Genomic DNA, 24,617 nt, shown 5'->3' with positions numbered 1-24,617 from the left:
TGCAATTGGTAAATGGGGTTTCTTCTCTTCTAGGATCAGTGAGAAAGATGTAAAGCACAATAGCCATGACATGAAAACCTTTTCCATTTGCAATGCCAGTTCAAGAGGTGAGGATATGTTTCCCTGCTGGGAGATGGACACAGAAAGCTGCTCTTCACTATTCAGTATCGATGGAGGACTACATCTTGGAGTCAGCTTACTATAGCTTTGTCTGGCTTTTGTCTACATTACACGACATTATCTTCAGAAATGCACCTGGTGGGAAACATGTTAGTTCAGCTTTGAAGTCTCATATTGACTACCCCACCTGAGCAAACATCATAAAGTTTTTGTACACGTAAACAATGATGCAGACACTTATCAGTCAGCGATTATACCTAGCCTTAGGAGAAAGAGGTGCAGAGGCTAAGTCTGTTACTCCCTGTGTCTGTTAGAAATGCTGATGAATCCCAAAAGATTAACATTTTGCTCAAGTTTCAAGAAGTCTCAGCAACACCGATCATTTAATTTCCTGAAATGTCACATTAAAATGGCATTACTTTAAAGAGTTTTTTAAAGACATGCTTTAAGACAAGCTTCCTCAAATTCACCTGAAAGGTATATATGGTCATGAGAGGGAGAAATAGGCTCCATACCTGCCACTGGCTCTGCTCCATCCACCCAACCCCTTTCATTACACCCTAGTTTTGTGATTTAAACACTCATTACACCCTAGTTTTGAGATTTAAACACTTTCATTACACCCTAGTTTTGTGATTTAAACACTTTCATTACACCCTAGTTTTGTGATTTAAACACTCATTACACCCTAGTTTTGTGATTTAAACACTGTCATTACACCCTAGTTTTGTGATTTAAACACTCATTACACCCTAGTTTTGTGATTTAAACACTTTCATTACACCCTAGTTTTGTGATTTAAACACTCATTACACCATCGTTTTGTGATTTAAACACTTTCATTACACTAGTTTTGTGATTTAAACACTCATTACACCCTAGTTTTGTGATTTAAACACTCATTACACCCTAGTTTTGTGATTTAAACACTCATTACACCATCGTTATGTGATTTAAACACTTTCATTACACCATAGTTTTGTGATTTAAACACTCATTACACCATCGTTTTGTGATTTAAACACTTTCATTATGATTTTAAAAAAATGTAAGCATTTACAACAAGATTTGGTTCAATTTATCACCAAATGCAAATAGTGCTAACTGTCATGTTTTTGATGCAAGATTAGGTCTCACTATGTTTTTAAACAATCTCTAGTGCCTCTTTAAGCAGTGGCAGGGACCAAGCTGAAGGGATCTTAACCCAGGAGGAGTACTGGGTAACACTAGAACACCGCCCATCTTAGGAACAGGCTGCTTGGGCCTCTTTCATGTAAACCTAAGATATTGGGTTTCATCCAATCAGTAGGCTGGCCCTGCAGTGCTGCTAGAACCGCTGCTGCTGAAAGGGGTCTGGTTTCCTGTGTAATGCCAAGCGATTGCAGGTGATCAAAGAGGCACCAAACAACACACACACACACACACACACTCTCACACACACACACACACACATACACACACACACACACATATTGAGGGCACAGACATGTTTGTAAAGCTTAGCAAACTAGATGTACCGCGTAGCGGTACAAAATATGACCGCCGCTCAGTCCTGCACATCCATTCCGCGAAAATAAATCATATTAATGAATTTGTCTCCATCTTCTACTCCATCTCCCACTCTTGAAACTTTTGCGTATGCTTGTTTGGAATGTGTGTTTGCACACATTCCGCACACAAAGTAGCCTACTGACGCTGCAAAGGTGAATAGATTTGTTTCTGGGCCAAAAAATCTGTAACATTGTTATAAAAACTTTAAAATCTCTAAACAATCACAAGTAGGGCAGTTCATCACAGTCCATCCATTGCAACTGGACTGATGAAAGGTACACCTGTAGGCTACATTGTATTTGGGAAAAGCAAAAGGTAGCAGCATAATGTATTTATTTATTTATTATTAAACAAAACAATCCCTGTCAGTTCCATGCAGTTTTCAACAGCTATCAAGAAGAGAGGTCATGTCATGGATTTTTGTGAATGTTTCTTCTTCTACATATGCATAAGTTTAGTCATCTAGTTCAAATGATATTCAGCTTTATTGTCAATGCACAAATTAAATACCAGTAGTCTGTAGTCTAAAACAAAATGCCGTTTTACCCAGTGGTGCAAATAACTGACATGTCCAAAAGGGCCTTCATGAAATGCGTTGCGAGACTTTTTAACGGGCAAAGTTGAAGAGCTATACTGTCCGTTATTGTTTGTGCAAATAATATGCTGATTCATGTTCCCTTGCATTTTCCAACCATGAGGTCCATGGTTAAGCTCAATCTTTTGACGCAATCTTTTGATTTTCACCCAGCCTAGTCCATGTAAGGCGCCCGATAGAAATATTGTTTAATTTTGCGATTGAGATATCCACGCACTGGCGCCCCCCCTGCGACGTGTTCGCCCCCCGGTTTTAGAGCTATTCTAAATGCAAAAATGCATAGAGGGAGTTTTGACAAAACCGTGACTGTTAACAAACTATAAGCTATAGGTAGGCCCTATGCTAGGCCTATTACACAACACAAATTGTCAGGCTATGCTGGCGACCCAAATAAAATCTCCGTTGGAACCAATGGCTTACACCTTACAGTATCAAGCTGCCACCTCTTGGCGAAAAGTTAATAGTTTTGCATATCAGTAGTAATTCATTTCACGTAGCTGTGAATCACGGAAAGGGCGAATGAAGTGGACACTTCTAAATGGAACCCAACCCACTGTACAGTAGCTCAAGGTCTGTGGCTAAAGCAGCCATAATGAAAGCGTTATCATTGTTTGGATACTTCACACACACGTGTTTTTTAATCGCATAGACTACAACTACCAAGCTGGAATCAAAGCACATCGACTCCCCTCTCACACCCTAAACACGCACTTCGAACAAACAAAAAGCGCCTCAGTCTCACGGAATAGCCATAGGCAAAACTGTATCTGACCGGTTGGTACTAAATCATCCATCGCAAAGAATGATTTTTGTAGCACGTGCAACAAATGTGTAGGTACAGCCCTGCCCTGAATACATCTCAACGTGCGCTCTAAAACATCTGGTTTAAATGGAGATGTAGATCATCACGGGTGCGTTAATAAATCTACATTGCGGCGAGTTGACACAAATTATTCACTTTGGCGAATTTATGTAGTTTCAGTTACTTTACTTTGAGCCATGCTCTTCCTTAGGCTTCCTTAGGCCTTTGAAAATAGAGGATTGAAGTAGCCTATATGGGTGTTTGGGAATGAACGTTAACTCAGATGCTTTTTGAGACCTTGAGCAGAAATGTCCCAGCCCGGTGTTTAGGGTGCATCATAGTAGTGCTGCCACTAACGACTAATTTTCTAACGACTAATCTTTCGACTAATTTTTCGATTAGTCGACTAATCTAAACGACTATTTTTTTTTAAATCAAGTGTTTGTTATTTTGTTGTGTACGTTTTATTTTGAACTCAACTAAAGGGAAAACGTAAAATATATATCACCCTACTTTTGTTAGAAGCTGTATTACTGTAAGTAAACTGTTCAAAAACATTATGTATTGAAAAAAAAACACCCATTTAAAATGCTACCTTCAGATCTACAGTAATGTCAGACCTTTGATAGACTTTATTTGTATGCCAGTGTTGCCATCGACATAGACAACTTCTTTGACCTGAGGCCCGGTCATGGCATACTTTGGGGTCATAGGGCCCACCTACATGAACCCACCCCCCATCAAATTATCATTATATCACATCAAAATTATTATTGTTATGCTATATTGTTATACATGCACTTCAAAGCAGCCAGTGTTTAAAGTGCTAACATTGTTCACAAAAAGTTTGAAAACATGCACATCAGAGGACTGCTTTACTAATGTAAAATATAATTAGAATAGTTCCATTGCTTTTGCATGGTTGCATGATAAATACTTCTCAAAACAACAGCAATTATATGGGTGTCATCGTTTTGGGATGTTTCCCTCATGCAAGCATCATATACTGGTAGGCAAATGGAAAGACATATTTAATTATGCCACAAGCTTTTGGCCACGTTATTCAAATTTGACTATACAATACTCTAGAGTGTATTATAGTCTGTGCTCTGTTTTTATGGAAGTTGCATAAATCCACATTGTTCTATTAAATGTAGTTTCATAATTAAATAGCTTTCCAATAGGTTGAATTGGAGATTTGCTACCAACGTTATCAAGTGGTTTCAGTTTCTCTCGCGCATTAAATGAACGCTCATACCACCATTTAATTGTATGCCTCTATGTTTGATGACACCAAATTAGCAAGTAATTCATACTGATTGCAGAAAAGTTTGTTTTCTTTTTCTGTCGGTCCGCGGTTCCTTGATCAATTGCGCAGCACATTATCAGACGAAGCCCCGGGAATAATTTCACTCCGCGGCTCCGGACCAGCAATGTCCACGTTACGGCCGGTGCTGGTCCGCGCGGCCCATAGTTTGAGAAACGCTGGACTTTGAAAGGCGACAGGAGTTGAGGACTTTGCAAATGAGCCTAACATCAGCATGTTCAAAACAAGTAGGCTACAGGCACTTTGCGCGTCTTACCACATAGGTTACTTCACTTTATCAGTTGGCTTGAACGCTAACAAAATATGCGTCGTGACTTATTGACCATGGGAAATGACGCGCACCTTGATTGTTGATATCACGGGCGGCGGCATGTTCGGTTTAACGTTTTTTTTGTATGAATGAATTACAGTAATGACACGCCGTTGCGTTGTCAACGTGAGATACTTCACTTCATTTATTTCAATTTCCACAATAGGCTACTATATACACCAATCCGCCGCGAACTTTATGGGCGCTGCCATCTTGCCTGCCGCCATTACTGCGTGCCTGCGGAGTGTGACGGTGTGACACTTGCTAATGGCTTTTCAATGAAAGCATCCTGTCAGAGAATATCAAATAGGAGATCCTGCTCATGAAAAAATGTCAGGTGAAAGGGAACATTGGGTAGATGATGTCAGGCAGTGGCCAAAACTTACCGATTAAGGTAATTTATTGACAACATAATGTATTAAGACGTGTATTAATTAATGACAACAATAAACCGAATGCTATCATTAGTAGCTGTGTTGCTAATATGTTCACAAGCTTCAGAAGTTGCAAATAACTATTAGCCACGACCACTTGTAGCAGTAAAATACATGTTCTTACAGGTATTCAGGATTATTTTATTAATCGTATGTATTTCATCCACTTTTAACGCACATCTTGGTCCTCCACTCGACAAGGAACTCTGTGTAATCCGTAAGCCTGTAAACATGGGCACTCAATGTGCAACAAAGGTTTGTGAATTTCACAAACGGTTTAATTCTAGGTCTGTATATTCCTACTGTTGTTAAAACAGCCGACCACACAACACGCTTTTCCCGGCATCACTGAACAGCATACGTACTAAATAAAAATTAAGAAAAAGAAGAAGATTTCGCATCTACAGCTAACGTCTGCTACAGCCGCCTACGGGACCAACACATTATTTTGCTACTTCCTTAGCAGCAAGGCAACGCAGTAATGGCGGCGCTGCTTTACTTCCGTGTTTCGCCGGATTTGTGTATTAGTCAGAGTCTGGACTAGCGTAACTAGCTTAGCTCCCCCCACTTAGCTCTGCCTAATAATTAATTGCGCTGAAAGCAGGCAGGCACGCAGCTTTGCTGCTGGCGTTAACACTTGCGTGCATAGTGGGGTTTAAAACATGCCAACGTCTTAGTAGCCTGTTTAACATCCAAAGACAGTCATTGTACTTTTCAAGAGTTAATAACATAGAGTTAATATAACATTACAGCCGTGTGAGACCAAAAATAAATAGGCGGTCAATAGTAAAACGACTCTTCGACTAAAAAAATTGCCGTCGACTAATTTTCATGGTCGATTAGGTCGACTAAGTCGACTAATCGCGGCAGCACTACATCATAGACAGGTTATCTTTCAGGTAGCCTATATTTCCATTAAAAAACCATCACGTAGCGAACGTGTTGTGGCTAACTCACTTAGCTCCTGTTAGTAGCCTAGGTTATGGTCATAAGCAAATGAGATGACAGTCGAAAGATACAATTAGTGCTGTTATCGATTTGCTTGGTAGCCTATAAACGCATTTATGGTTTTCTACAAATACATCAATAATCAAATTGGCCTCCATCACTCAACCATGCTAACGGTAACATTATTTTACCTACGTTCTGCTATTGATAGGATTAACGTAGCCTACCTGCAGTAAAAAACAAGCATGTCCGATAAACATTCTCAGATTTATTTCGGCTTCAAGAGGAAATGGGAATTACATGTCATGCAGAAATCATCCTACCCTTAGACGTTCTCTGCGGTAAACTACTGTAGCCTACAGTCTTGTCGGAAGCGTAGTGTCTTTCCAACCCACTTTAGATTAACTTCCAACAAAATTACGTCTCACTGCAACGATGCGCCATCTAGTGGACAAACGACTACTTATCGCCAATACTGGAAATGCAGCCATGATGATGATGATGAATATTTATTTTGGCTTTCTTTTAATCCTACTGAATTTGTAATTATGTATCGGCCGTTCTAATACCGATAGTATGTGGGTGCCTGTGTGTGTGTGTGCATGTGTATATGTGTGCACCACCATCTACAGGCCAATGAGTGTACAGTCACTAAATGTACACATAACTTAATTTTTTAGACCCCCCCATGGATGAAATTCTACGAAACTTGGCATACCCCCAGAGAATGTCAGGTTAATCATACACATAAAATTTGGTGCAGTTCTGAACGTCTTTACTGAAGAGAGGGGCGATTAAAGCAGAATGATATTGCATTTTCATTTTTTACCGGGGGGGTGCAAATCACAAATGAGTGATTATGGGCTAGGTTGATGTGGGCCCTTGAGACCAACATACCATAAAAATGTCTTCATCCTCGTTGCCACGGTTTGGGTAGTTATTTAGGAAAAACTGCATTTGTTGGGTTTCGGGGGGCCCAGCGCGGAGGGGGAGTGGCCCCCGGGGACCAAACGAAATTTTTCCGTAAAAGTCTAGTGGGGCTACATACCCACCAAATTTCATGTGCCCCGGTGTTTCGGTGCCCCGGGTATCGTTGACCAAAATTTCAGGAAGTAGATGACGGAAAAAAAAAAAAAAAAAAGTAACTTTGACAATCCCTATATGACCGCTTCGCTAGCTTCGCTAGCGGCGGTCATAATAATTGTCACCTTTCTGTGGCTTAACCAGGCAGTTACTTACACTAACTAATACTACTAAAATGCTACAAACTAATCTAATTATACAAACTCAATATACATTCCAATGACTTTCTCCTGTTTATTTTGTTGTTTACATTGTCTCCTGTCACGGGTCTGTTTTGTCTGAACTGGTCAAAAACATTCTAACATACAGTTAACATGTATATACACATACAATAAGGCTTACTGTACATCTGTTTGTCTTATAAATAAGGAGCCTGCATCTGTATGACTGCAGGCAGAGTAAGAGGATTACTCAGGCTCTCTGAGAGGTACTAGCACACTGACAGTGCAAGCACACAAACAGAAGAGGAGCAGTCAGGTTAACCTTGAATGGTGATGTTCTTCTGAAGGGTTAGGAATCAGCCCATTGCAATTGATGACAAGAAACAAAATGGAAAGAAACAAACAAACAAACAAACAAACAAACAAACAAACAAACAACGGTTCAAACCAAGTTGCTACAGTAAGTGTCAGATGAGCTATTATTATGGAACTGGGTTACAGCCAAAGGGTTAAACTGGGATTTAGTGGGTGATGGAGAAGCTCTGAAATGGCAAGTGTAATGCCTCATCTCATGATCCTTGCTAAAATTCCTCATCAGGAATGCTGATCTCTTTCTCTGTCTACTGATATTGTGACCCAATTTACCATAGTTTCACATGTCAACTATTTGATTGATGTATGCCTCTGGTCAGGAAAAAAAACCTTGATGCTCTACTAGATGAACACAGTAATTGTCTTCTTTCACACCAGTTGTTGAGCACTGAAACTGGAATAATATTTTACTTCATGATACTGTGTTTAGCTACATGGCCTATATGATTTGAACATTGTCCTGAGGCGGGTAGGTTGAGTTAGAGTTATTGTGATGACATATTTTCCTGTACTCTTTCTTTGACTTCTTTGCACTTAATTTGTGATCTGCCACTCTTAATATCCACTTATGACAAGGTATTACCAGTGTCCTAGAAATTAGGGAGGAGGAGGGAGAAAGTGATTGGTCACCAGAGAGGTTCTTTGTTGAGAGTCTTTGTTCACACTAATATACTAATGTATCATTTGTGCCAGCCACAACAGAGATTACCACACCCATGGCCAGAAGCCTGGGATCTTCAATCCTCTGGGATATGGATCACAAAGACGCTTCAGGGAATTGCATTACATTAGATAAATTAGTCCTTAAAGCTGAACTTATGGTGAACATAAAACCAACCCTGATAAAATATGTCTTAATAATGAATAAATATAAAAACATATTTCAGATATACACAGGAATGATGTTACATTTATTGTGCTGTAGGTATGGCCAATCACCAAGCAGCCTATTTAACATCACATGACACTGTATCTGAATATGCCTGAGTAAACACAAGCATCAAGATTGTTTGTCTTTGACGATGAGTGTTTGGTTAAAAACACATATACATGTATATGAGAAAGAGTATGGGCATGTGTGCATTTGGCAGCAAAGAGCAACTGCTGCAGTAATAACACACCTTTGCATTTTGATAGGTGATAGGTAGACTTTGTTCATTGGTTTGGTACAAAAGAAAGATTCATCTTCTTCTATTATATAATGCATTTTCATCCGAAATCCAAACAGACATGAATGAAAGGCAGTCTAGGCTAAAGAACGTGTTCTTTCCTCATAACACAGGCTTGGGAAATCACAGTCAAGACTTTGTGGTCAGAGTGAAGCCCCTCCTTAACCTGGTCTACACCTGAGGGCCCCATCTCTCCCATCAGCTCGATTAGCCATCAGTGGGCATGCCTTTAGTCCAGACAGGAACCCTGCTGCAGCGAATCAGCATGCAGGAGGCATCAGAGCCCAGAAAACAGGCAGCTCTCCTTGTGGCCTCCAGCCATACTGACTTCTCCCCATCTAGCAGCCATTACCATGGACACAGCTACAGGCCGTCTGTTCTCACAGTGCTGCTACAGTCTTACATTAGTTTCATTTCCACATATCCGTTTCTCATCCACACTTTCATCTTTTTTCTGACCATGCAACAGCTAAACATAACCCAGCACTTCAATGAATACAACATGTTTTAAGGAATCAACAGTCACCATTGCCAGTGACTGAGGTCCAACTTCCTCAAGTAAGAAATGCCACTCTTTTGCTTAGTCATGACCCTCTCAGTTAAACATCAGTAAACATTTACAGTCTACTCAAAGGAGAGTTTAAACATGGAGTTCACTTGAGCCAAGTGTTTAGATGAAGCAAGCTATTTCAGGAGATCTGTCCAATTTTACTATACTTTTCTAAACCACCAGTATTGGGTCCTGGTTTTCCTCTTCAGTGTGTTTGTATTGTACTCAGGAGATTTTTAGCAGATGTAATACAAATGCAGTAGTATCCAAGCAAGTATCCAATACTGAAATCTTTCAGCCATTAAAAAATATTGCAGCCTTTCATATACAATTTATCTCTCACAAACTTTAATATGGAAGTGAAAGTGAAATACTAAAAAACACACAATCCTAGCCAATCAACCATGTTACATGATACAATATCAAACATTCTGGGTGTGCATTGGCAATGTCAGAGACTTCAAGTCAAGTGTACCATCAGAATGAGTGTGAAATCATTATTTTTAGGGTAAAAGAACATTAAGTATGTGTTCCTTTTAAGATACATATTGAGTCAAGAATCAAGAGGTAACAAGACAGTGTAAGCAAGCCATATTGTTCACTATTTAGAATAAGTGAAATATTGGTGAAATATTTGGGCATGTCTATCTGTGGAAGATGTTCTTACATTTTAATGGGATGGCCCATCTTGGACCAGAACTAAGATGGTGGAATGAAAGATGTTCAAACGACGATCAAAATTAATTTGAAGGTGATAACAACACTAAAAAGCATACCTGTAAAAGTGGCACACTGGTGCTTTAAAGGCACCCTTATTAACCAGATTGGCTCTCGTGGTCCCCCTCTGGTTGAGAAGCACAATAATAAACAAACTAAATAAGTGTCTTTTGCAACAAAGTATGAACATAACTGATACAACATAGAGGGAATGCACTGACAGCAGTCTGTAGAAAAAGATCTCCGAACTCCTGTAGCATAGCAGTTCTTTTGTGTTTCAATTTCGGAGGCAGTTTCCTACCCGAATCTAGGAAGTTGCTAAGTCGTTAATCACTCAGACAATGGCAGAAGTGCCGTTCATCATGTTATGAGGTTATGTGTCATCAAAATGATTTTGGAAGTGTTATAATTAAGGTCAAAAAACTGTTAAGGGTACCTTTAAGAGAACTGGTACCAGAGTGCCATAAGGTTGTCAGAAAAAATATATATTTAGATTTATGCAGAAAATGAATTGGATGCTAAAGGCTTTAGTAGCTGGACAGATGCCCCAAGCACATGTCTGGCTTGTCCAACCCAAACCAATAGAGAGGAGGTGTTGATGTGATGATGTCCTCCACAAAGAGGTGGCTCTCTGAACTGTAGCTAATTGCTTTAAGCAGACTGGCATTAACATACAACATTTGCTCTAAACATGGCGACTCGTGTCGCCTGCACTGGCATGGGCTGGTCTAGACAGAACCTAATTTAATTTAACAAATGGAGCCTCAACAGCACTATGTGGCAAACACTCAGCACAAATAGCTCATGACCAAAACCACATCTGAGGAGCTGTCACGGTCACCAAGATCTGCTCGCGTTTGTGTGCAATTCCCTGTGGTCCAATGTTTAGGTTTTGCTCTGCTTGAAGAGTTTGTTCGAAAATGCTGCATTATATCTGCAGCGATTAAAGCCCAAACTTCAGGTCATGTGCCTCTAATTACTATAGACTCGTGGGTTAAGTTATCTATCAAATTAAATCAATATAGGCCTACATGTTTTTATTGTGGAGCTAGCAGACTACAGTTTTTTACAATCAACAATACAACACTAACAATACTTTTTCTAAACTCTTAACACTGCAATATACCTACATCACACAACTAGCCAAAGAGTTAGTTTTGTTTTCAAAACAACATTCAAAATGCTAAATCCCTTTCTCACATACACCAATTCTACCAAAACACAACAAACCTGGTAGCCTGGATGCCAGCCGAACTTAGCCCCGCCCACAACATTTTAAGTCGGGAAGTTCGGTCTGGATTTATTCCGTTGTGGAGCAACTATGCCTGAACCAGAGCTGTTCGGAGTCATGGTTCGGACCAGAAGTCCTCAACGGTTTTGTTCAGAGCTGAAAATGCAACTGTGTTTGACAGAGGACTAAAAGGTAGACATTTAGATTTCGCTATCACGTATGTTGTACAAGATATTGACAGCACAATAACCAGAAAACAATGTTAAGGCATTTGTGGAGAAGAAGAACCCCTGTATCAGTTGAAACACGCTCCATGATCACATCCCAATGGAGCAGTATCAGACTCTAATTCTGACTAGAATTGAGTATGACGACGTCAGGCTACAAACCAGGTTTAAAATCAAGTCATTCAAAGCACGGAACATTAACATGTAGTTAATCATAGCACACTAACTTTCAAAGTATTAACAGTTGATGGCATTACTAAATCCACATTACATTACATGTATAACCTGCCAGAATTATGTTTCCTTTTACTTACTGACTACCAATTATTTTTGTTTAGTGTTGAATGTGAGCATTTTCTAAAAATGAGTCATTCTTACTTAATGCAGAGAATGTTCTAGCAAAGATGGTTGATTATGAAGATACTTCCTCAGAGGCCATTTCCTGTCCCCGGACATGTATGCAAATAGGGTAGCAGTAGTACATGCCCCACACGAGGGGGGGGGGGGGGCACTATCCCCCATTTATGCAGTGATCGGACTCCCGTTTTAACATTGAGGTCTATTGCAGAATCCAAGAATTTCCCAGAATTTGTCAAAGCCTTATTTTTCTGAGCAATGGATGCACATTTCGGACATGGTATCATGATCTCCAAACCCTCCTCCCCATTTCAGGAGAATGTCGTGACAGTATGACCCTCCAGTCGGGAGAAAATCAACATTAATGAAGGTGTACACCAAGTTTGTTTTGTACTCCGGCTTCTGTCTGGCGTGGAACCGAGGCGTTCAAACGTCAGTCATACATCAGTGACACGCCCCTGTGCAGACGGGGACTGAACCAGAGCCCGTCTGACTGAACTCCACTTTGCCCTCATAGACATGAACTAGGACGACCCATCTTGCTATGCATTAATTATCTTTGGTTCTAGCCTGGAAGCCAGCCCGGATTTAACCCCGCCCACAAAATTAGAGGTCGGGAAATTCGGTCTCAACTGGTTCCATTGAGAAGACTCTATGAAAAATTGAGAACTGTGTGGACCAATCAAATCATCTGGATGGGCTGTATACGATAATGGATAGATTAGCAACGCAGGGTTGCCAACTTTGGGTGATTGGCTGGAGTGAGATTTTGTGAAGTCATAGTGCGTGTGCGTTAAATTTTTCCCTAAACCTAATTTTAAAAATGTCTGTCCCCTGACTTTTTTGCTATGTACAGTATAATCCCTGATTTAAGTTTCTTCAAAATGTACAATTAAATTATTGATTGCACTTGAAAACAAGACCAGTGTTTTAACCCCGTGGCATGGAAGGATTATGAGCCACTGGGCCCCTGGGCACAGACATGAAAAGGGCCCCCCTGCCCACCTGAAAAAGGTAGTAGCTCAGTAGAAAAAAATGAAAAATAACCCCTTAAATGATTACTTCTGGGGAGTTTTGTGGAAAGAAATGGACAGATTGAGACTTATGAATGTGTGTATGAGTGTACGTATGTATCAGGGATGGAAATAGCCTAAAATATTTTTTTCCACCTATCATTGTGGCTGGTGGATTCCAAAGTCTACCAGCCACTAGAGATACAGTATGAACATTTGATGAAAAATCATGACCAAAATGATTACGGTTATTGGTATTGCAATATGATTAAAATGTGCTGACTTTTCTTCTAAACCTACCATCAATGTTGGACAGAACTCATAATTGGCCTGCCCTTCATGCCCAGTAGCAACAAATCTAAAGGTCAACAGAACAGCTATAGTGTCATAAAAGTGGTGTGGCTCCTTTAAGACCCAATCCACTGGTGTGAGTTCTGGAGCCATCCAACTTCTAACTCTATACTATCCTACATCATCTGATTTTATTATTATGTCTAGGCTACAGTATATTTAACATTTATTTTCTATTTGGCCTGTTATGAAATTATGCATTGACCAATATAAGCACACTTTTTTAAGACACTTAAATACATGCATGCTTAGCATTTTGTGAAAACAAATATGGCTACATCGACAAACTCTTAGCCATGAGCTATATATCCTCTGATTTTAATATTTACACATATGTAGGTATTTAAGCACAGCTCAGTTTTAAGACACTTAAAGCCCAAAATTGGAGACCATATAGAAATTTGCTACCATTTCAAAACCGGATTACTCTGGAACGGCTTATTGTACAGGGGATTGCATTAAACCTTTGTGTTCGGTAAGGTCTGCTGTTTATTCTGGTTTACGGTTTGTCATGTGTGGAACGAAAAGTTTGTGAGATATTCCTCCTATAGGAATTGAAATGAGCGCAGAGCTATAGTAGCCTAATATGATTATTTCTTGAAAGTTAATTTATTTTTCTCGCGAACCGTTTATCGCAGCAAATAGCGGATATAGCACCTTATAAAAGATGAGAAAAAGTTATTTAATGTGATGTCTGTGAGGCTACTTCGCGAGTAGTTCCTAGAGAAGAATGGGCGGCCACACTTTATGTCGGTCTGCCTCATGTCTAAATAGCAGCGTGTTCCGTGAAGGTGTCGCGGACCGGATTAAAATACCATAGTCAGCGAATCAACAATCAGAGAAAACTGCGCTGAGAACGTTGTAGGCGTATATTAGACCTACCTGCTGTTGGTCTAGACATATGTATGCCTTAAACTCGTATCCTGTAATTTAGAAACAATGCTGTGGGCTAGTCTAGTCATCAACAAAAAATGAACGGATTGCAAAAAAAAAAGAATGGATTTGGCGTGACATTTCTTGAGTGTGCGTGAGAGCGTGAGATTGGTGCTGAAAGCGTGAGTGTCACGCCAGATGCGTGAGAGTTGGCAACCCTGGCAACGGTGTCTATAATTCATGTCAAAAATCATCACTGACTGTGGAAACATCAAACTGGACTTCAAGCAACTAGGATTCTGTGCCTCTCTCTTCCTCCAGACTCTTGGGACATTGATTATACCCTGAGCAACGGTCCAGTTCTGTCTTTCCTTAGCCCTGGTAAGACACTCTAACCTGGTCTCTGATTCAGGAGTGGCTAGGAATGTGCCACTTGTAGCCCATTTCCTGGACACGTCTGTGCATGGTGGCTCTTGATGCAGACTCCAGCCTCAGTCCACTCCTTGTGAACTTCCCCCAAGTTCTTGAATAGGCTTTGCTTGATCATTTTCTCAAGGCAGCGGTCATCCTTGTTGCCACCCTTGTGCACACCTTTTCCCACCACACCGTCCCTCTTCCAGTCAACTTTCCATGAATATGCTTTGATATTGCATTCTGTAAACACCCTGGCCTTTCAGCAATGACCGTCTGTGGCTTACCTTCTTTGTGGAGGGTATCAATGAGTGTCTTCTGGACAACTATCAAGTCTGCAGTCTTTCTCATTATTGTGGTTGTGTTTACTGAGCTAGACTAAGAGATTAAAGGCTCAGGAAACAAACATTTCTGTATTATAACCTCTTTATTTTAATATTTTGATGAACAAACTTTTGATCTTCATGAGCTGTACGCCATAATCATCGACACTTAAACAAAAAATGGCTTGACATTTGTCACTCTATGTAATGATTGTAAAACATATGAAACTTCTCCACAATATTCTAATTTTTTGAGACCTACTGTACCTGCAGACCAAATTTGGAGAGATCTCAACAGGGTCACAAATCATGCTTTTAATAGTTTTTACTACCCAAATTCCTCTCTCAAGACAACCTTCACAAATTCATAATAAAGTGTGTTTACTGTATTGTTGCTAGTGTGTTGTGGGGAGTGATAGCAGCAAGGAGATGTTTTTTTTTTTTCAATTATGGTAGAACTTAACACAATGCCTCTCAGGACTGTGTTCTGAATTTGTAATCCAAAACACATTTAGATAAATACACATTTAGATTATTTAATGGCCTCTCATGGTCCTCTCGCTGTCTTTTCTGTTTACGCTGAAATAAACATTCGTACACAATCCTGGCTCTGTAAATAGGAAACAGAGTAACTCGGAGCCTACACTATTTCAATCAACGCTTACGAAGGGAGGAGTGCAATTTGCCTAGGAACACCCAGACCTTCAAAATTACACAATTGGGAGTGGATCTGGAAAAGGTTCATTGACTTACGACTTCCAGCAGGGGCATAATTAGCAGTGAAATTAAACTTAAATTGGTATGTTAAACTCTTACCAAATTGTTTCAAAAGTGTAGCAATCTTGTAAACGAAGGTTTTATATGCAGTTGTTTACTCAATTTCAAAGAAATACACGTCCATGCCGGATTAGCGACTATATGTGTGCTCGTGTTTTAGGGACATTGGAAATGGGCTTCAATGGCCTCTTGGCCCGACAGACCTGCAGGGCAAATCCCAAATGTGCCAAATGTTCATAGGGGTATTCCCAGGCTAAATTTGACTGGCTGTAGAGCTGAAATATTAAAAAACGTTTTGACAGATTTGGGAACTATGCCTTTAAATGTTGACATAGTCATACTCAATTCTAGTCAGAATATGAGTCTGATACTGCTCCATTGGGACGTAATTATGGGGCGTGTTTCAACCGATACAGGGGGGGGAATGCCTCTGCACTCAATTGGATAGACCTAACCAATCAGAGCAAAGAAATAGCTTACCATTAGGTGTAGGAAGAAAACACACAAACCATCCTTCTTCACAAATGCCTTAACATTGTTTTCTGGTCTTTTGTAAAAGTTAGTGCCGTCAATAACTCCTACAACACTCATTAGCGAAATCTAAGAGATGCGTAGGGTAGGCTATTAGGAAAAAACTGATAGCCTATATCCCCTCCATTTTTAAAAATAATTCTGTTGAACACTGATATGCTACAAACATGTTAAACAGCTGGGAAAGGCTGTCGCAAATCCCTCGAACAGGTGGTCAATCAGAGATTTTAAACGAACGAGGGAACAACATGTCACAATGCAACAGCGCTGTTTTCCTTTGATGAAAGTGAAACCACAAGTTTTCCCACATCTCAACTTTGGCCAAAGTTTTCAGAAATAATCGTGATAAAACCTCATTAAATAATATGCATTTTCATATGGGGTCTTAAAAGCCATGTCTCCTTCTAGCCACAGCGTTTTTGTTTCAAACATAAGCCTAATCTAAGCGTGCTCAGATGACGTGATAGACCAGGCGCTGTTGCTCACCTGTCCTTTATCGTAAAGCCCGATTTGATTGGTCCGCCCGATCTGGGGCGAGCATACTTGCTCCATAATGGAACAATGCCAGACCGAACTTCCCTACCTCAAATGTTGTGGGCGGGACTAAGTTCGGACTGGCACCCAGGCTATATTTAACTGTAGCAGAACCATAAAATAAAGCTACATTTTTGTTGTCTGAAAACATATGTAACCCAAAGTGGATGAAAACATAAAACAGAAGGTAAAATCATTTAAAAATAGAGAATGATTAAAAAGACAAAATAAAAGACACAAGGTAGAATAATTTTCAAGACATATTCAGAAATTATAACTCAGTGCAGTTAGCAGAAAGCATCTGAGAACTGAGATCTGAGTCTAGATTTAAAACTGGCTACAGTTGGGGCCTTTTTAATGTCATCCGAAAGTTAGTTCCATAGCTGAGCCGCATAGCAGCTAAAAGCTGCTTCACCATGTTTAGTTCTAACAGCAGGTTTTACTAACAGGTTTTTCTCCTGAGACCTGAGAGGTCTGGAGGGTGTGTACTGCTGAAGCATGTCTGAGAGGTATTTAGGTCCTGCTCCATTAAGTGATTTATAAACAAGCAGTAGTGCTTTAAAGTCAATTCTGTGACTTACTGGAAGCCAGTGCAGGGACTTAAGAATTGAAGTAATGTTGTCAGTTCTTTTAGTTTTTGTGAGAACCTGAAGCTGTTTGATAGTCTTTTTAGGAAGGCCGGTGAAAAGTCCATTGCAGTAATCAGTGCATGTAGAGTTTGTACTGATGAGCTACACACAGTTAGCCTCCTTAGACCATCCTGATCTCGCGAGCTCCATTTTCCCACTCGCAGATCAGTCTGGCTTCTTGCGATATAGAAAATGTGGAGCCGTTCCCCAAACGAACGGCTAATCAGTGTTGGTTTTGAGGCGGGTTTAGGTTAAAGGAGAATTCCGGTGTGATATTGACCTTAAGTGTGTTGAAACATGATACCGAGTGTGAACGTATGTCTCATAGCTCATCTCGGCTTGTCCCCTGGCGCAGTTTTTCGATGGGGGTGCCTCGGGCATCGGCCTAGCCATGCAAATAAATCACTGTTTTACACCATTTACGAGGCTCAAAGTAGCTCTATACTTCATTGGTAGACTTCTGCGGGCCTTGACATTTAAAACGAGACATTGAGAACTTTGAAAAAGCACTGGTAGTTTATTTACAAGACGATTTATACAGATAGTACCTTTAGGAAGTTTACCGTTCACCGCCATCTTGAATTCAGTCACGATAAGTTGAGCGGCGAGTACGAATGAACAGGTATGATAAGGGATCAGATCCCAAAAATAATTCCGTGGAACTGCATGGATTCCAGTTGCTTCCAGTAGCAGTAACTGGAATCCATGCATTTCCACAGAGTTATTTTTGGAATCTGATCCCTGTTCATTCGTACTCGTCGCTCGACTTATTGTGACTGAATTCAAGATGGTGGCTTTTAATGTGCTTAACTGTGCAAAACTGAAGACCCATCTCTCCTCATGGGCGATATCACACTAACACTGTGCTATGCCGGACAGAGCCACGCACGCACGGACGGACACATGCACGGATGCACACACACACATATGCACAGACACAAAGACAGACCACCGGAAATCAGTATGCCCACATCCATAATTTTATGTACTATTATTATGTACTACTTTTTATATGTACCTTGTGTGTTTTATGTTTTCTTTCTTATTCTTTACTTTTGAAACTATTCTTTGACTATTGCCCTTCTGTGCTTTCATTATAGCTGTTTGCTTTTGTATTTGTAAGGCACATTGAATGACCTCTGTGTATGAAATGCGCTATATAAATGACTTGACTTGACTTGAATAACATACAACAGAAAGGAACAGGTATTGAGACCTTCTGCCACCTCTTTATCTTTGGATTTAAAACGCTTCCTTATGCCTCTTTATCCTATACTCATACTCTTCAGCCCAAGCCAGTCTGGTTTCCTTATCCTCTTACCATACGGCCTTTTTCCTTCATCACCCCAGCGCCTTTCCCTACCCTCAGTATTTGAAACCTGCTCAGACTCAATACAGAATAAATTGACATTTATATGATATTATGTATGTGTAAGAGAAATTGAGTAGGCCTACTGGCTTTTACGAAACATGTACAAATACAAAAACTAAAACCTCATTCTTATGCATTCTTTAAGAAATGGAATTTAATTGATTGCTGAAATGTGTTCATCCTCAAATGACAAAGTTAATGTGAATTGAAAGAGCCTGCCTAAATCCCAGTTGCTTTTCACCTCCACTTCTCTACAGCCATTTTCTCTGGACCATACGGAGCAGGGAGGGTGGATGAGATTAACAAGCTGCATCAGACTAATTAAAGACCCACCAGATCTCCTTTTATTTCCTTGACGGCCTCAGGGGCCCATTTGAGCAGCTATTTAAAGTGATAACCTAATTGAAAAGGGAACAGATTTTCAGATGGGGGAATACTCACAGGAGGGATGCCATAGGGTTGTGGGTTAACCTCTTTAGGCCGACTTGTCCTTGACTCACCCTCAGATGAAGTCCCAAATGTTGTCTACTAGTCCAAGAGGACCAACACACTCCAGAGTGAGTCAGAGAGTTGGGAAACTGAACTAAAGTGCAATTGAAGTGTCCAGTGTTGCATGTTCTACACTAACACACTTTACACAGCTTGACCAACTTCAATTTGACACTTAGCAGAGTTACATAACTGTACATCTCCATGCTGGAAAAGCCATACATGACTGTTTCACTCATAAAGCACACATCACAAGAGGCCCATAATGCCACTAATAGTTCATTATGTAGTATTCAGATTCCAAACAATAAATGAAGTACAATAGAAGACAATGCTGGGTGCCTATGTGCAGGCTGATCATACCAAGATAGATAAGCTTGATAAATGGATCTCTGGGTCTTAACACTCCAGATGTAGGGCATCTGCCAGCTGCCAATCCAGAGCACAGATGTGTAATGGTGCCAGTGTGCAAATGGGCAAAACTGGCAGAGCTGGGGGCAGGTGCACCCACATAGTGTGCCATTTAAAGATGGCATAGTTAGGTTCATTACTGAGTTTGAGTTCACAGGACCAGCTGATGGTAGTCAAAGTAACTGGCGAGAAAGAGATGGTGGAAGGTAGTCAATACTAATATAAGAGGTGTATGTATATATAATTCTCCTCTAAAGAAATCACTCCACACTGACAACTGCAATTCCATCCTGTACATAAAGAACCTCACTAGCTTGAAATCATCCAGAACTCTGCAGCATGGATCATTGATGTCCCAAATCAACCAGCCAGAGTAGGCTACACATTTTCTCATCCAATATGCGCCTCCAGAATACAGTTCAAAATACTATTTACATACATACATTCAAAATGGTACTTATGCACTTAGCTACTGACATACGTGTGCCACCCCCAACTGCACTGCCCCTCCTCACTGACCTATTGGACATCAACATCCTTTCAAATACTTTCTGTTCCAATGGACATCGCACCTATAGCAACCGTGGAACTGCCTTCCCATACAATATACAGTCAAATTACTCTCATCATGACTGAGATGATATTCCAAAAGTGACAAAGGCAGCGATGATAAAGCACAGCCCATCTCGTAAAGCTTAAAACCTCTGAAAGTATGTTTTATTGTTGAGGTGAATTAAAATTGCATTCCAGAATACTAACATAAAATTCTTAGGCTATACATTAGATCCTACTCAATTCCCTAAACTTTCTAAACTTGTGACGCATAGATAGCCTTTGTGATGCACTTAACTCTGTAATGCATACACATAACCTTGTTCTTTTCTTTTCCACCAGCAACAGCCCTTTCTGGCATGAGACATGCCACTCCTGTCAGCTGATGCCATTAATTAAGTGGCAGCACAGAGGCGAAGGTCCTCGTGGCACAGAGCCACTGGGGCACCCACAGAGACCATCACACTAAACATGACAGTGATAAAGGAGGAAAAAAGTGAGTGACAAATGTGAGCATGTGAGAGAAAGCAAGAGAGGGGGAAAGGCGAGAGAAAGAGAGCAAGATAATAAAGAGGATGGACCAACACTAAAGGGAGTGGGACGAGTCAGCTCTGAGAACGGGCTGTGTACAAGGAACCAACCCCGGTGGGAACGGACACAAAAGTGAAGGCCCTTGACAAATGGTAACAGACATCAACAAGCACACAAATGCACACACCATTCTCTCTCTCTCTCTCTCTCTCTCACACACACACACACACACACACACACACACACACACACACACACACACACACACACACACACACACACACACACACACACACACACACTTTCACTTCTCTGCAGGTCCCCCTATTATAGATACAGGCCGCTACAGCACCATAGGAACAAATTGCAGAGAATATGTGCGTCCAACTCACATGGCCCAGCACAAAGGTGACCACCCCAGCAGTCCAGCACCACCAACCTCCAACCTCCAGCACCACCAACCTCCAACCTCCAGCACCACTCCCAGCTCCATGTGTCCTCATCAAATAGCCCATCAACACTGGCTGCTCCCCCTCTAGCCAGCTAATGCACAAAACAAATCACACAGCTGACAGCATAATTCACAGTGGGGCCTTAGCTGGCGCGCCGCTTAAGGCTTCCCCTTGGCCCATTGAGGATGGCCCCCCTCCACTGCGCACCCCATCCCCCCCCCCCACTCGTCTCCTCTCCGCTCCCCTCAGGAGGAGGCAGGAGCAGACCCACCAGCTCAGTGTGTTCCTCTCTATGCCTGAATGAATGCGCTTGAGCCTAATACCGACTAATCTGGTCATCAAGTAGCCCTGCTGCCATGCACTGAAAATCTGACCCGCCAGCAGACCCTCCTCCCCACCACTGCCCCATCAGCCCACTCCATCCAGAGAGTACTGAGGATGGTGAGCAGGGGGTCGGCACCCACAAGCCACTCTGAGCACACTCAAAGAGAGAGGAATACTGAGGAAAAGTCTGAAAGACAGGAACTGAAAAGAGGGAGACTGGCACAGTGGAAAACAGAAAGAGCGTAAAAGTGATTAGCTCCCTCTGGGTTTAGCTAAGGTCTTAAAAAACTGTTTCAGTTCACCAAACCAGCTACTAAAATGGTTCTCAAACTGGAACCCTACTAAAATATGCTATATGTGCTTTTTACAAGGAGTAACACAATCACATTAACACTGATCAACATGGAATTCAAAAACAATCTCCAATGTAAGTCTATAGAACATTAGTGTAGTCAACTTTCCTCATGAATCAAGATGTTGTTTAAATCAGACTTAATAATATAGCATGTCTGAAGCCACAGTGTCAGGCAGGTGTAAATTAATACACACAATGTCAGTATGAATGACTGCAGTCGGTTGACTGGGTGACCGTCTGACTGACAGGTGGATGCACTAAAAGTGCCATCTGTCATCAACAGCCCACAGGAAAACAACACTGGAGATTTGTGACAGGGTGGGCACACACACTGAGCCACACAGTGATTTGCAATGATGCACTTCAGTGCACAGGTGATGTAAAGAATCCCACCATTCATTCATTCATTCATCCATTCATTCATTCATTCATTCATTCACTTTTTCACTCCTGTGTACCTTTACCACTCTCTTTTCAACTGTTCAGGGATGCCTGCCACCTTTGTCGATTGAACGCCCTGCTGGAATTGAAATGATGTTGTGAAGCAGGTAGGCTAGCACTAGGCCTATTAGAAATCAAGTTCTCACAAGATTCCAAACTTTCTCTCCATTCATCTAATTCTCCTCCTTGCAATATGCCTTCCCACATTAAAAAGAATGATTGTTCACTCCATGGGAATACCAAGGCCAGTCACAGGCAAATAATGTCAACTTTTAAAAGAAAAAAACGTTGTTAAATTTCAGGTATTTTATGCTATTAGTAATAAAAGTAGCCTAGTCATCATCATTAACCAGTGAGGATCACAAAAAATGTTAGAACCAACAAAATGTTGCCAAATCCCAGTATCACCACCTCTAAATCTACTACGTAGGCCTACACCCACTCTCCCCTTCTCAAACACACACCCTCACACAAAGAGTTGTTGGTATGAAAAGACCACTTGGTATCAGTAGCAACAGACGAACCTCAGCTGCCAGACTATTCATTTAAGTAGCGAGTTTTGACCAATCAATTCTTGTTTGGGTGCACAAACATAGCGCTTGACTTGATAATAACACAGACCTAGTCCGACTACCGTAGCGAAAGCCCCTTTTCATGCGTGACAGGTCCCTTTTTGTGGTGATGGACTAAATAAATGCTATAGCTTACGCCTGATGCCGGCGAACGATTTAATTGAACCAGTGCGTTATTGTATGGTGTCTCTTGAGAGTATGTGTTTGTTGTCTTTATTTAAAAACAGAAAATGTGAACAAGCAGAACATAGAGATTCAATCAAAGCCAAAGTCCTTGTCTGAGACGGATGCTGGTCAGTAGTATTTAGTGAATAGGAATAGGTTTATTCCTTTGTAGCGCGACCTGCAGAACACTACATTTCAAGTGCCATGTCAGTTTAACAAACAGCCTATGTTTCAAAATCAGTTCAGTGTATTGGCCTCAATAAGATGTACAACGTAGATACCATCGAACCTATTTGTACTTGAACTTCGGTGTTACTGCGTAACAGCAAAACAACAGCCTCAATTCAGTATTTTAAATTTTGTTTTATTGGCTATATAGCCAATGAAAAGTTATTTTAGACAAATCACATTCTAGCCTATTGCTATACTGCAGCTGAACAACTACTCAAAGAAGCAGGTTTCCAAAGTCCTTACCTATTTGACAGAGAAGCAAGAGCTGACCAAACCAAAGAACGTTCCTTAAGCTGGTAACCTCCATGTTCTCTCTACTTTGTACTCGCAGAATGGGTGATGGATTGAATTAAGTTATAGGGGGTAACACTCCCACTGCGAGAAATAGTTTACATTTGTCTCATTCCGATAAACCTTTGACGTTACCACGCTCCACACTGCGCTGGCGACTCTCGCCCCGTTGCGAATGCAACCCACGGCCTTAACAAGACAGAGAGCTGCGCTTTACGGTGTGCGCCGCCCACAGACCACATCAATCTAGGCGCTACTTTCTGTACAGAGGTGAAGTTGCTCACACGAGAAAAGTAAAATGCCTTTCTCTCTGGGGAAAAAATCATGCTCAGTACTATCATTATCAGGTAACGATATTTCCAATACGAGAATAATGTCGCTGTGGAATGTGGGTTAATTGGGATAATGCCAGTATGTGAGTGTGTCAGGAAAGGGGCAGAAATAATCCTACTTGTGCATGCAGACGCACCACACAGACATTCAGTTTAACAAAATGTTACTCATGTTGAGAAATGACTGATTTTTTGACTGAAATAATCTTGCATTTAATGATGATCATCTATAACACATTCTGACAGACAATACAACACACTAACCATAAGAGTATTACAATAATGGTGCCTATAGTGAATACCTTATGAAATTATTTAGTGCAGTGATTTTATGTACATTAGATTATTATTCTTAACGGGCAGTTGAGTAAGAGTATTTCTGGCATTCAACAACTTAAAAAAACAGTTGTATTTTCCAAATGTATTTTCATATTTTATTTAATTTGTTCCCTATATATAGGTCGCCTTGAGGCATACAAGTGAAACAGCTTTCTGGCCAGTCCACTGATGGGGTCGTTTTTCTACTTTAATAATGTTCTGCCATGCTCCCTGTTTGCACCCCTGTGAATACATTTGCATATTTTACACTGGATCACTGGATTATCTGTAATGTATGCACATGCTTCTCACTTGTTGAATTGTATGTTTCTGCAGTGAAAAAAAATCTGAATCTAAATCTGAAAAACTGAATCTACATCTATTA

At 40.8% G+C, this 24,617-nt stretch overlaps 1 protein-coding gene across 1 annotated transcript in view; it reads right to left on the bottom strand.

The window, feature by feature from the left end:
* ptprz1a (protein tyrosine phosphatase receptor type Z1a) overlaps positions 1-23,711 on the bottom strand; it is a 55,674-nt gene extending 31,963 nt beyond the window's left edge. The window contains exon 1 of the mRNA XM_076272842.1: positions 23,535-23,711. Within this exon, the coding sequence (XP_076128957.1) occupies positions 23,535-23,598 (64 nt within the window). The 5' untranslated portion in view covers positions 23,599-23,711. The remainder of the gene's footprint in view (positions 1-23,534) is intronic.
* Between the last annotated feature and the right edge of the window lie 906 nt (positions 23,712-24,617).

The sequence above is a fragment of the Alosa pseudoharengus genome, unplaced genomic scaffold (assembly GCF_046254945.1).
Source record: "Alosa pseudoharengus isolate Yale_2024_CS ecotype anadromous, Long Island Sound unplaced genomic scaffold, YU_APseudo_1.1 YU_APseudo_1.1_scf_10, whole genome shotgun sequence".
In the NCBI taxonomy this organism is placed as follows: domain Eukaryota; kingdom Metazoa; phylum Chordata; class Actinopteri; order Clupeiformes; family Clupeidae; genus Alosa; species Alosa pseudoharengus.
This window is presented reverse-complemented; position numbering and strand designations above follow the sequence as displayed.